The sequence below is a fragment of the Eubalaena glacialis genome, chromosome 2, assembly GCF_028564815.1.
Source record: "Eubalaena glacialis isolate mEubGla1 chromosome 2, mEubGla1.1.hap2.+ XY, whole genome shotgun sequence".
In the NCBI taxonomy this organism is placed as follows: domain Eukaryota; kingdom Metazoa; phylum Chordata; class Mammalia; order Artiodactyla; family Balaenidae; genus Eubalaena; species Eubalaena glacialis.
In genome coordinates this window covers 83,752,125-83,765,407 of record NC_083717.1, presented here as the reverse complement: position 1 = coordinate 83,765,407, position 13,283 = coordinate 83,752,125, and the positions used below count along the sequence as shown (strand labels likewise).

The window sequence follows — 13,283 nt, the reverse complement described above, 5'->3', positions numbered from 1 at the left end:
CCCCTCATGTAACACAAGAAGCGTACTTCACACACCTGAGGTATTTTTCCCCAAATCTCATAACTCCAGTCTAACCATGAGAAAAATAGCAGACAAACCCAAGTCGAGGGAAAATACTATAAAATATCTCACCGGTACTACTCAAAACTGTCAAGGTCATGAGAAAAAGCTGATGAAGATGAAGAAAACTTAGAAACTGTCCCAGATCAGAGAAGACTTAGGAGACATGACGACTAAATGCAATGTGGCTTTGTGGATGAGGTCCTGGAACATTAGTGGAAAAGGACATTTGTGGGAAAAAAATCAGTTAAGTCTTAATAATGTCTGGGGTTTAATTAATCATATCACACCAATAACGGTTTCTTAGTTGTGACAAATGTATTCTGGTAATATAAGATGTTAACAATAGGGGTATATGGGAACTCTGCGCTATATCTCCAACTTTTCTGTAAACCCAGAACTATTCTAAAATTAAAGATTTGTTTGAAAAATTAAGTCACTGAATTAATTATTGTTTTCAGAGTACAAAGAGAAAGAGAAAGATAGGCTTATTAACAGAGGCTGATGGTTTAATGTTAATAAAGATCAGGAGAAAAAAGAACTCCTAATTCCTACTTTGTCTCTGGTCTTCTATTTCAAGAATTTAGCTTGCAAAAGTAGAAAGGACCAAAAATTTTCTACAATGAATAAGTATTACTTCTTAACTTTAAAAAAAAATAATGAAAATGGAGGGTTTAAGAAAAAAGTACATTGGTAAGTACATTGGAGCAGAAGATCAAGATAAATTTTAAAATTCCAAGAATGTATCCAACTGCTCTAAATGAATTTATACTTTCCTGGAAAAAGTAATGCCCAGGTTATTGAGAAATTTTGCCAATGAGAACAATGAACCACAGAGGATGTTCTCTCTGAGAAGTCATGGGGATTGCCACAGCCAAAAGACTAAAAACAGGCAAAGGTTCCAATTTTCAAAAAGGAAAACAACATACTTCTGTAAGTCAGAATAAAGAGCCTGATGTCTATCTAGTACAACGTTTTAGTCATCAAGAGACATTAGGATACACACATTCAACCTACTATACATTAAAACAATCATCTCCTACAAATCTGACTTCCTTTTTTGACTGCAAAAGATATGGCAGACAGGGTGTATTTTACTTGAGTGAAGTACACCACAAGCTGCCTCATGCAAATCCTTGGGATAAGCTGGAGAAATATTCTAGACAATAAAAATGGAGAAAGATTTCAAATGTATACTGCTAGGTTCTTTCTTCAGTCCACTACTGTTTAACATTTCTGTAATTGACTTAGATGAAGATGGAGAACAACATTCATCAAATAGGCCGGTGATATAAGTCATAAGTCAAAGCAGTAACACAAGTAACAGAATCTGGATTCAAAAGGATACTGAAAGGATGTACTGTTGAGCTGAGCCTAGCAAGGTGAAATGTAATAGGGAAATAAGTGTATATTTGGGTCCCAAATTCAAATGCACAAATACAGAATGGCTTACTAGCAAAAAAAAAAGACTCTGTGATATTTAATTGAAAGTCAGCTCAATATGAATTACATACAAAGAATGTGGCGTGCCTGCCCAAACATAATAGTATCTACTGAGAGACGCCACAATACTGCTATATTCTAGTGATCCTACGATGCCCGGTGTATAGACAAACTGAAAGCTGCTCAGAAGAGTAACCAGGGTCACATATAAAACAGTTAGATAAATTTATAGGCAGAGGAGCAGCAGGTTTGGCCTGAGGAAAAAAATTGGGGGGTTCCAAGATAGGTGCCCCTCATGAGGTGCTATCACATGTAAGAAATCTTAGACTTATTCTAAATGGAACTAAAGCTAACAAGTAGAATTTAAGGATTACAAGTTTAATTTCAATATAATAGTGATGGTAATTCAAAGACAGAATAAGCTGCGTTTAGAGTTGAGCTTCCCTCCTTGGAGGCCAGATGACAAATTGGCAGGAATGTGGTAGAGACAAAGTATCAGATGGCTGGTTAGACTAGGGGACCTTTAAATCTTCCAACGCTATAATTTTAAAGATGCTACTTTTCTAGACTTTCTCTATGCCGAACTTGTGGCTCCAGTCCAATTACCACTGTTTCTGGAACAAGCCTTATTTATACACGTACTTTCCTGTATCCACTCAGGCTATTCTATCACTCAGCAAAGACCAAGGATTTGTCTTTCTGAATCTTATCAAAAATGAACTCAAATACTGTCCTTAATAAAAACTTCTATGCCTACCCTACTCTGATCTCTCTTGCCCCTGAATGATGAAATAGTGTTTGGCAGTTAATTACATACCAACTTCAGACACCTCTGCTTCTGTCTTAAACCGTTATTTAACCTTTTATAATAATTTCTCTCCTCTGCTAAATTTAAATTCCCTTAAAGGCAGACACTGTATTCTCTACACGTCTAGGGGTACATGGCAGACATTCAAAAACAGTCTTTGAGGGACTTCTCTGGTGGCGCAGTGGTTAAGAATCCGCCTGCCAATGAAGGGGACACAGGTTTGAGCCCTAGTCCGGGAAGATCCCACATGCCGCGAAGCAACTAAGCCCGTGCGCCACAACTACTGAGCCTGTGCTCTAGAGCCCACGAGCCACAACTACTGAGGGCTGTGTGCCTAGAGCCCATGCTCCGCAACAAGAGAAGCCACCGCAATGAGAAGCCTGTGCACCGCAACAAACAGTAGCCCCCGCTTGCCACAACTAGAGAAAGCCCATGCGCAGCAATGAAGACCCAATGCAGCCATAAGTAAATAAATAAATAAATAAAAATAAAAATTAAACAAAACAAAAACAGTCTTTGATTTTCAATATTGGAAACATTTTTTATTAGAACAGTTATTTTATTAAAAGGCACGTTTTTATAGGTAAATGGAAAGTTCACCATTCAAATCTGAATACTGACTAATATGCATGACATCCAGTTCAAATAGGTAACTACCTGAATGAGACATTGCCACCCACTGATAACATATTCTAACCAGAGGACTTTTAAAATAGTGAATCAAGCTCAGAAAAGTTCAAATTTTCCAACCTAAACATAGAGGTTGGTAGAGCTGCCTTAAAACCTTTCTTGAGCAAAAAAAAGATTAACAGAACCAAACTAAAGAGTGAAAAATGTCAAGAAAAATATCACATTTTAGAAAAAAAATCATATTTATTTCTTTAAATGTAAAACGTATTGATGTGTGATGTGATGTACAGACTGTAATTTTTTTTTTTTTTTGGCCGCGCTGTGTGGCTTGTGGGATCTTAGTTCCTCAACCAGGGATTGAACCTGGGCCACAGCAGTGAAAGCGCCAACAGACTGTAATTTTGATTCATGTAAATTGGAACACAAATTAAGAAAAAACAAACTAGTCACACAGAGCCCAGAACAGATGCTCACTCCCTAAACACCAACTAACAAATAAAAGTCCTAGACAAATTAAAAGAGAATTCCTTATTAGTCTAGATATATTAATAAAGATTAGGAAATACTTACTGAAGATTCTGGATCTGACAGTTCATCCAATAATTTCCTTGCATCTACCACAGCTTGGTAGAGTCTCAGATTTTTGCCATCAGAAGCAACAAAGCAAGCACTTGCAGAATTGCAATATGTGCCTGAGAAAGTAAACACTTCGCATTATAATATATAGTTTATTTTTATTACTGGCTGAAGTATGAGAAAAAAATATTCACACTTCTCTTTTTAGACATAACCATGGTCCAGAAACACAGATACAATTAATAGATATAAAATTATTAACCAAAAAAATTCAACAAATAGGTTATGAGAGGGAAAAGATGAAAAACAAAAGTCTAGAAACTCTAAACTTGTCTGATGCTTACATTCTGAATACTTATTAAAAATCTTCCTAATGACAAATATAAATCATTTTATATATAAATAACTGTCTTAAAGCTTTTATTAATTTCACTATTAAAACGAACACTTACCAAGACAGTAACTAGGAATAAGAGTTGGAAGCCAAGCAACATTAGAGAAGGCTGAAGTATGTAAAGAGTTAATTCGCGCCAACTCTGATACTCCTCCAGTGTATGACAAAGGTCCTATTGGGTCCACGCGCCACAGAATAAGTTCACTGTAGATGGCATTCGGGTCGTGAAATGTACGTGTTGCTGCATTTCTGAGAGGCTGTTTCGAGGAACCCTTTATGTGTCTTACAGGATCCATTAATCTACTTAATTTATTGTCTGAGTCCCACTGAAAATCCGATTCAGGAGTCAGCAGAGCATTATGATGAGATGATGTCAATAATAATGGTAAAACTGAATGACATGCCAGGTCATTGAGGTGAAATCTATGACCACAATATCTAAATTTGTGAGATACAGTTAGAACAGTGGTAAAGGCAGACTTATCAGCAAAAGTGACCGCCCATTGATTTAAAGAGCCATCTATGTGTTTAGAGACCATCATTACTGTGGGAGCTAAAATGTTCATATTTGTACTGTGTGGTCCAGAATGCAGCTGTGATCCATGAGGACTGCATTCAGCCATCATGTCTTCGTGTAACAGAGTGTGGTGAGAATCTTTTGTAGCATTTATACAGGCATACATCATGATATTTTTACTAAGAGAGCTTGCATCACCAGATGGAAATGCAACAGGAATCCGAGAAGAAAAAGAAACCTGAAAAACACAATTACATGATTCAGTGTAAGCAGTCTGCCTCCTCTCAAAGTCTTCTAAAAATACTTCCATTTTCAAAATGTCAAACCTCAGCTTCCTAGCAAAATATATCATTTTCGACCTCATTATGGTCTAATCCTTTTCCTCTATTTATATAGTATCATATCTCTATTCATCGCCTATGAGAAAACTGAAGAAATAGTTTCAAGTATTTGAAACTTGAAACTTGCCTGTACATCCAGATGACTACAACCATAAATCTAAACAAATATTGTTCAGAAAGATAACCAATAAAGATAGTAGATTTAATTAATAAAACTGAAGAAGTGGAAGGGACTCATCCTGAGTCACATTTTTAGGGTAGCTTAAGTTTATTCAAAATATTGTGAATTCCCAGAAAAAATGAATACACATACATTCAAGTACTCAGTATCACATTTCAAAGCCAAATTCATTTTACTTAAATTAATCAAGTTTATAAAATCTGTGGTCATTGACCCCCTTTGGTAGCAAGTTATTCTCTTCTCAGTTGCTTATCAAAAATAAAATCATTGAGTATTTCTGAAAACCTGCTAAATCTGAATAGCATCTGTTTTACTTTATTAAGAAATGTAAAAATTGCTTCATCATTAAAATATACCTGGACTTGTCTAAATATTCCAGGATTATATTCATCCAAATACTTTACATGCCACACTAGGAAGGTACCATCTACCGGGTGTATAGTAAAAAGCATGTCAGGATTCTTATTCCATTCAGTTAGCAGCATTTCGATCTTCTGATCAAGCAGGACTGTAGGCAGTGGCATTGGTACACTAGGTCGTGAACAGGTTCTAGGACTTCCCTCTCTTTCTCCATCTTCATGTTCTGATGATCCTGTACCTGCTTCAGATTCTCTATCCAGGGATAATTCTAAATCAGAAAATAAATTTATCAGTACATACTAACAGAAATACTATAGAAAATTCATTTACATACTAGACTATCAAATTCATTTACATACTAGACTATACTATAGAAATTCATTTACATACTAGACTATCAATAAATAGCATACTAACTTTAGAAATCATGAATCCCTTTTCCAACTTATGGCCAGGAAAAAAAAACAAGGAAGGAAACTATTTTCTGGTCTGAACTGAAAATTACTACATTTCTTAGTTTTAGATGAATCAAAATTTCATTCACACTATCACATTATCTTTATTATTACCATTATTAGCAAAACCTGTTCCCCCCCAAAAGCATGGCTTCCAAAGTAATATATTACTGAAAGCAATAGGTTATAACAAAGCAAAGTTAGATGGTAGATGGTCCATAGTAGATGGTCAGTAAAGACCTGTGGAATTAATGGAAAAGTGAAAAGGAAGGAGGGGAGGAAGGAAAGATTACAAACCAAAGGTGGTTTCACAAAAAGCTGTCAGCCTGTAAAAAAGAAAATCTGAACACAGGATACTAACCATGGTCTAGTTTCATACGTAAACCCCTCTCTCTTTCCTCCTGTGAACGTTCCTCATCTTCTCTATCTCCTTTGTCGTTTTCATGATCAACCTGCTTTTCAGAAAGTTTTCGTAATTGCTGCATAAATATTTCAGTAGATGATGTAAAATGAAATTCTTTGTTGTTTAACCAATGAACTACAAAGCCCCCATTTCCATCATCAATGTTAAATACAGTGCCAACCAAGACATTTGGAATATCTGTAGAATCAAAAAAGATAAAATTTCAATGTGAATTTCTAATGTCTTTTAAAATATTACATGTGCCTATAAAGACTAATTCCATTACACAGAAAATGTGATAAACAAAAAGTAAACATAACTCTAGCACGATTTGAAATTTTTAATTGAATTTAATGGTAAATGAACTAATGGCATAGACATATGGAATTAAACTACTAATTTAAAAACGAAACACACCAAATGCACAAACTTTTATTGAATCCTGGTTTGGGGATGAGGGAACAGAAAGACAAAACAGAAAGGCAAATCTAAAAGACATTTTTGAGATGACTGAAATTTAAATATGAACTGAATATCAGAGATTATGGAATTATTTATAATTTTCTTAGGTATGATAATGATATTGTGATTATGTAAGACAATTTCCTTATTCTTAGGAGATACTTGCTGAAGTATGTAAGGATGATATGCCATATGTGTAACTTACTTTGAAAACATTAAGAAAAAATTTCACTCACACACACCCCCACATATAAACATACATATGTGTCTATATACAGAGAGAATAAAGCAACTGGCAAAATGTTAGCAATTGTTGAATCAAAGTGTGTGAAATGAGTGTTCACTGTACTATTCTTCCAACTTTTCTGACTGTTTTAAACTTTCCTCAAAAGTCGGGGGGAAATAATGCCAAGAAAGAACACAGGAAGGCAAGCAAACTTCTAAGTATAGCAGATTTTCTCCATGTGGGGTAACTGAAACTCACGCTATAGATCAGTTCATGTAAAACAGTATAATTCAAAAAAAAAAAAAATCTCCTTAATCCCAAATCAAATTATAAATAATCCATTCAATAGAAAGAAAAAGAGACTGTGGGGGAAGCATCCAGATATCACTCTTTTGGAACTGTATTTGCTAAATACCATCATTATATAAATAAATATTTAAAAATAAAATCCTCTGCACCCTGAAGCAATAGACTTCCATTTCAATAAAACGTAACTATAACTTTATACAAATATAGTTCTTCCAGCAATGTAATATGGAACTAATAGGCCTTGTCATATGTTTTTCATGCAGAAAGAAAACAATGACCTTAAATAGAAGCTTTAAATATGCTCTTGCCAACAATGAACCTGCCTCAAAATACTTCTCAACGACATAGGAGGAAAAGAGCAAAAAGAAAACATCAAGGTTAGAAGAAAAACTATCTTTCCCGAAGTGTAGGACAAGAAAGTCTATGAGGGTACAAAACAAGATATGCTGAAATATAAGGAAAACTATGCAAAAATATACTTAGATAAACTTATAAAGAAGAGTTGAGAAGAAAGAATAATAGTGAAAATACAAAAGGGTGGGAAATCACACTAATTAACCAGGCTGCCACCACTTGTGTTCATCTCCAGGTTCAACTAAAGCTCTAATTACTTAGAAACTTTGCCATATTCTAGACAAACAATGGTGCTCAAAAATACTTATTTGAAGTTATTCCCTAAGGATCACATAGTCTCAATTTAAGAAATGGCACCTTATATTTCTGTTCCAATTAAGAAGTATTTTAAAAGGAAACATGGAGTATTAGCATAAAATTAGAAACACGTTATAAAAGTAGTCCCATTTTTCTATTTATTTATCTTACTTCAGCAGATAAGAAATAAAACTTTACTATCCTTTACCTGTGGCGGGATTGATGCTCGCTGCAATGTGAAAATGACACAGTGCATTTGCGTGATGGGAAATGTGTCTTTGAACTTCATGCGTTGCCATCTGGTCATGCATTAATTCAGTGCGAGTTACAAGAATGGAAGACTTCCTTTGTCCTTTTCTTAAATTTTTCAAATGGTGTATTGTCTAAAATAGAAAAATAATTACTAAATCCAAGTCTAGGAAGTCTAATAAGTGCTGATCAAAGTACTTTTGATTATTAAGGATTTTACAATTTTCCTCTCTGTAAAACCTGACCATCTTAAAGGAAACTTTAACTACAATAGAACAACTTAATATATTCTCCAATGGTCTTGCAAATTTTATAGTTCAAGGCACTAGGTGCTCAAAAACACTTATTAATATTATCTGCAGAAACCCCTATAAAGATTAGGAGTCCAAAGTCTAGTTTTTTCAGGATATCCCAGTACTGAGACGAAATTTACTAGTCATAAGGGTGTAAAAAAAAAAAATTCCAAATCTTCCTACGAGGAAGAATATTCCTCCCCAAAATTCTCACTTAGAACTAAATAGCCAGCTAAATAATCTAATATATAACCTCTATTATAAAGACAAAAAGAGGGTACAAAAATACAGAATAACAAGGGGAACCTTAACTTAGATAAGAGTAGCCAAGAAAGACCTCATGAAAGTGTTGACCTGTGGAATTTGTTCAAACTGAGATATGTGCCTATGATAAAAATTCTGTACTGGCATACTCCACCATCTGAACTATTCTGACACGGGACCATGTCAACTCTCAGCACAATCTTTTCTCCACACCATAACCCCACCACACAGTGATTCCTTATTCTGTCACTTAACAATACCATGCTTAATAATAATATACCATTCTTTTCCTTTGTTCCTTGCAATCAATTAAATAAAATGTGGCATCCACTCAGTTCTTTCTGCAGTAAAGTAAAACATCTGGTCCTTCCTTTCAATTCCGCAGCCCTTGTCCCTTTTCATGTGAAAAACAGTATCAGTTCTATGGTGTGTCCTCTGTCTCTGGTCTCCCTGCTTATTTCTTTGATTATATCTATCAAATTATTTTCACTCGATCTTTGACATTTATCATTATTTTAAATTAGATTGCCAAGGCTGTGCTATATTGGTCGCTTATCTTCTCCTAGGAACAAAATGTATAATTTAAGTATATATAGAATTATATAGACCTTGCAGTTAGGGGTTTTATAGGAAAGGACATTAGAAAGCAAAATAGCTCATTTTTCTACTAAAAACAATTTTAACATTACTAATTGACAACATTTTATTAAAAGGCAGCAAAAATGTGTCAAATCACTGATTACATATTATTATATTTTTGCTTTTATTTTATGTAGCAGTTAGTAATTCGATTTAACAAACACTTGAAAAGAAATATATTAGATAACATGAAGGATATAAAGATATCTAAAAGCCTTTAGTCTCCAAAAGCTCATATGTAATTTAAAGATAAAATGTTACACAAGTATACATAAATTATTGTAAACATCTAGTAAATAAAGTACTTTTTCCCACTAAATTTCAATCAATAGCAAAACATATTATAACTCTAACTGTTCTGACTTCTGCTTTAATTTCATTTATGCTTTAAATGTTGAAAAAAACTGTATAAATAGTACCCAATCACAGATAGCATCAGAGCAGGACTACTTTACATAAAACTTTAAAGGACCACATCCTTAGCCTATTAAACCCCCAAAATACTTCTGCTTGCCGAAACTGCAAAACCATTTTGGCTATGCAACCATTAAAGTGTTAATGTAAACGTGCAATGTAAAAGTATAATTAGTAATGTACAGAGATGTTTATAACACATTAAGTATAAAAAGCAAGTTATAAAACATTACTGCATAATATGATCTCAATCTTGTAAATAAAAAAAAATGTACAAACACACATAGTGGAATAGTTGGATTATAAACTCTACATTTTTTTTCTTTTTCCTAATCTAATTTTAGAATAAGCATATATTCTTTGTGTAATAAAGTCACATGAAAAATCAAGAAAATTAGCAATCTAGGTTTACTATAATAAATTTCTGGTAATTTTTAATAATGTGTTTATCTCATTTTATTCCCTAATCATAATGGGCACAACAGTTCATACTATATTATAAATAATATAATTTCTTAGAAAGCACTTTTGTTTTATATATTTAAAAACTAGAAAAATTATTTCACTTTCAAAATATTAAACCATGAAAACTGTGCAATTATATAAGTTCACTTAATATCTTAACACCTTTATTCTTTTTCATAATAGTCATTTTTAATTAGAAAAATAAATGTAAAATTTAATCCTCGTGAAACAGAAGCAAAATATTTTTATTTTTATCTGTTTATTTTTTTAAAGATTGCTGTGGTTTAGTTTATTTATTTATTTATGCATGCATGCATGCATGCATGCAGCGCCGCACAGCTTGTGGGATCTTACTTCCCTGACCAGGGATCGAACCCAGGCCCCAGCAGTGAAAGCACCGAGTCCTAACCACTGGACTGCCAGGGAATTCCCCACAAAATATTTTTAATTACAACCAATTTCAAAGACTTTTACATGTTTTATTAATCAAAGCTGCCTACTCCAATAGATTTTCACACTCAACATGCAAATTGAAAGAATTAAATTTATACTATTTATCTAGACTACATATCTGAGATCATTACTGTCTGTATCTGTCTTCTAAGTGATATAAAATAAGTGAGAATTCTTTGCCATTAATTTCGTCATTATGTGTACCATTCACCATCTGCAACTTAGCTTATGAATTCCCACCATACTCACATTATCTTCAAGATTCATTTACCATTTTAAATAATACAGTACCTCAAGAGCATGTTGTACTCTGTCTTTGTGTCTTCCAGCATGAGTAAGGTTGCTGGCAGTGCTGGAAGTGGTAGTCTCGCAAATCTGCTCACCCAAAAGACAGTCTTCTGGTAATACGGTTTCTGCCCATAGCCGGCAGACACCATCATGGCATGAAGTTAATAACACATTACAGACAGAACCTCTAATGATAAAGAGAAATGAACAAAAGTTACTATGAGTATCAATGACATGAAAAATTAAAGGCTATTAATATTTAGTTCTTCATCCTTAAAGATGACATTAATGCAAAACAGTATGATCTACGTGTAGTTATTTTTCCAATAATGATAATGGATTTCTACTGACTATTTCACACTCTTACCAAACCCCATTTATTACCTGCTCAGACCTGCAAGGTGGTAGGCTGGACATAGGGTGCAATCAGTTACCATAAAATAAGAACAACCTAACTGTCCCTGACACTCACCTTAATTCATTAAACTTATGTCTTGAACAGCTAAACTAAATGACAGTATAGTATGCTTCCAACTGCTTTAGAAATTACATTGTGTGGAGAAAGAGTATCAATGGAAGAGCTTGAAATCACGTACAGTACGGCTGTGAACATCATAAAAACTAGGAAATGGTCCTGACGAAGGAAACAGAAATTAATGCCAGATTATACATGTGCTGCTTGAAAACAAGGCTCTGGAGGATTAGTATCTCCTAAACAAAACAAACTAAACATCAAAAGAAAACCTACATTTCTGTCATTACAAATTGCAGAATGACCATAATAAAAGATCATTAATTATAATTAAACTACGTGGTTTATGGCAGTAGTTCCAGCATTTTGTTTTATCCTTCTTATAACCTAAACAGTTATAAATAGGTAAACAAATTTATTAATAATAAAACTGTAAGGAGACTATAACTTCAAACTATAAATCAATTTCTATTAAGTTAAGCAAAAATGTCACAGCATCAAGCAGCTGAAGTGGTTTAACCACTAATCGTGAAAAAAAAAACAAAAAACAAAAAAAATTTTCCCATTAAAAAAAATGCTTACACAGAATCTGACTCAGTCAAAGGTAAAGTGTTCTGCAAATGTTTTCCATAGATGCAAATAACTTAAACAGATTAAGCTAGAGTAACCTTTTATTTAGATTCCAAAAATGTATAAATTCCCCATGTTATCATTTACTGAGCACCTCCATAATAGGTGTGCTATATTTCCCATCAAGTGCAAACAGTGCTCAGATATATTTAGCAGATGAAATAACCCTTCCTAAGCAAGCATTTTTAGAACTGTATATATAATACAGGAATCGTTGGTATGGGCTGTTTTGTAGTTTGCTTAATCTTCTAAACACTTTTAAGAGATGCTGTAACAATGAAGAAAAACTTATAATAAATCCTTTGAGAAGTTTCTGTTGATAGCCCTAAGATAAGAAAAACTTGGCCACTTTATTCACTGTATGTATATGATATCCCTTCCCAGAATGCATATTACTGACAGTTTATTACTATGTTTTATTCTCCCTCAGTGTGTGCTTTCCTGTTACTTGCAAACGTCTCCTTCCTAGAATCTACTGCTGCTGCTGATACTGACAATACCAGCTAATGCTGCCCAGGCACACACAATGTGCAAAGGTCTGTATAAGCATTCACACGCACTCACACATTTCAGTCTCATACAACTCTCTGAGGTAGGTACTACTACTACCCCCATTCTACAGAGGCATGGAGAGCTTAAGAAATTTAGTCAAAAGCTCACGAAGCTGGTAACAACAGCAGAATCTGAAGTCCGGCAGTTGACGCCCAGAACCTCTGCTCTCCATTGCCACCACGTCAGTTAAAAGGACCTTTGTTTTCATTATTTTTATGAACATATAAGTAATACAAAATGAAGTTCTATGACACAGTTGTCTAACCTGGGCATATATTTGCTAGTTTTACGCCATGAAAAACCTGTCACAGCTCGCGGATGTGCCAAATAGACAAAGGAAAACTGGGTAGACGCCTGTCTCCTTTCCACTTCATGATGATCCGGAGGTATAATTGAAGACTTCCAACCAGTCATAGGGTACCACACTTTCAAAAGACAATCATCCTGTGAAAATATATAGGCCAATATAAAATTAATTTGTATCTACACATTTCAAAATTAAAGTGGTTTGAAGAAGCCTTAAAAATTAAGCTCTATTGGTGTCAGTTTATTTATCTCTTGTAAAAATAAAATAGTGTGTGTGTCAAAAAAAAAATTAAGCTATATATAAAAACTAAAATGTGACCTATATATAATACAAAACTAAACCTAAAATGATGCTTATTATTCTAAATAATACCACTCTTGAGAAATAAATGGTCAGTGTGCTCATTATCAATCTTCTCTACACAAAGGTGCTTTTCAAACA

The 13,283-nt window shown here is 33.9% G+C and overlaps 1 protein-coding gene across 1 annotated transcript in view; it reads right to left on the bottom strand.

Annotated features, from left to right (window-relative positions):
* The window catches only part of DMXL2 (Dmx like 2), a 146,694-nt gene that overhangs the window by 78,186 nt on the left and 55,225 nt on the right, over positions 1–13,283 (bottom strand). The window contains exons 7-13 of the mRNA XM_061180318.1: positions 12,801–12,979; positions 10,885–11,068; positions 8,025–8,199; positions 6,127–6,366; positions 5,307–5,578; positions 3,970–4,666; positions 3,512–3,633 (exon numbers count right to left, since the gene is read on the bottom strand). Coding sequence (XP_061036301.1) covers positions 3,512–3,633; positions 3,970–4,666; positions 5,307–5,578; positions 6,127–6,366; positions 8,025–8,199; positions 10,885–11,068; positions 12,801–12,979 — 1,869 coding nt within the window. The remainder of the gene's footprint in view (positions 1–3,511; positions 3,634–3,969; positions 4,667–5,306; positions 5,579–6,126; positions 6,367–8,024; positions 8,200–10,884; positions 11,069–12,800; positions 12,980–13,283) is intronic.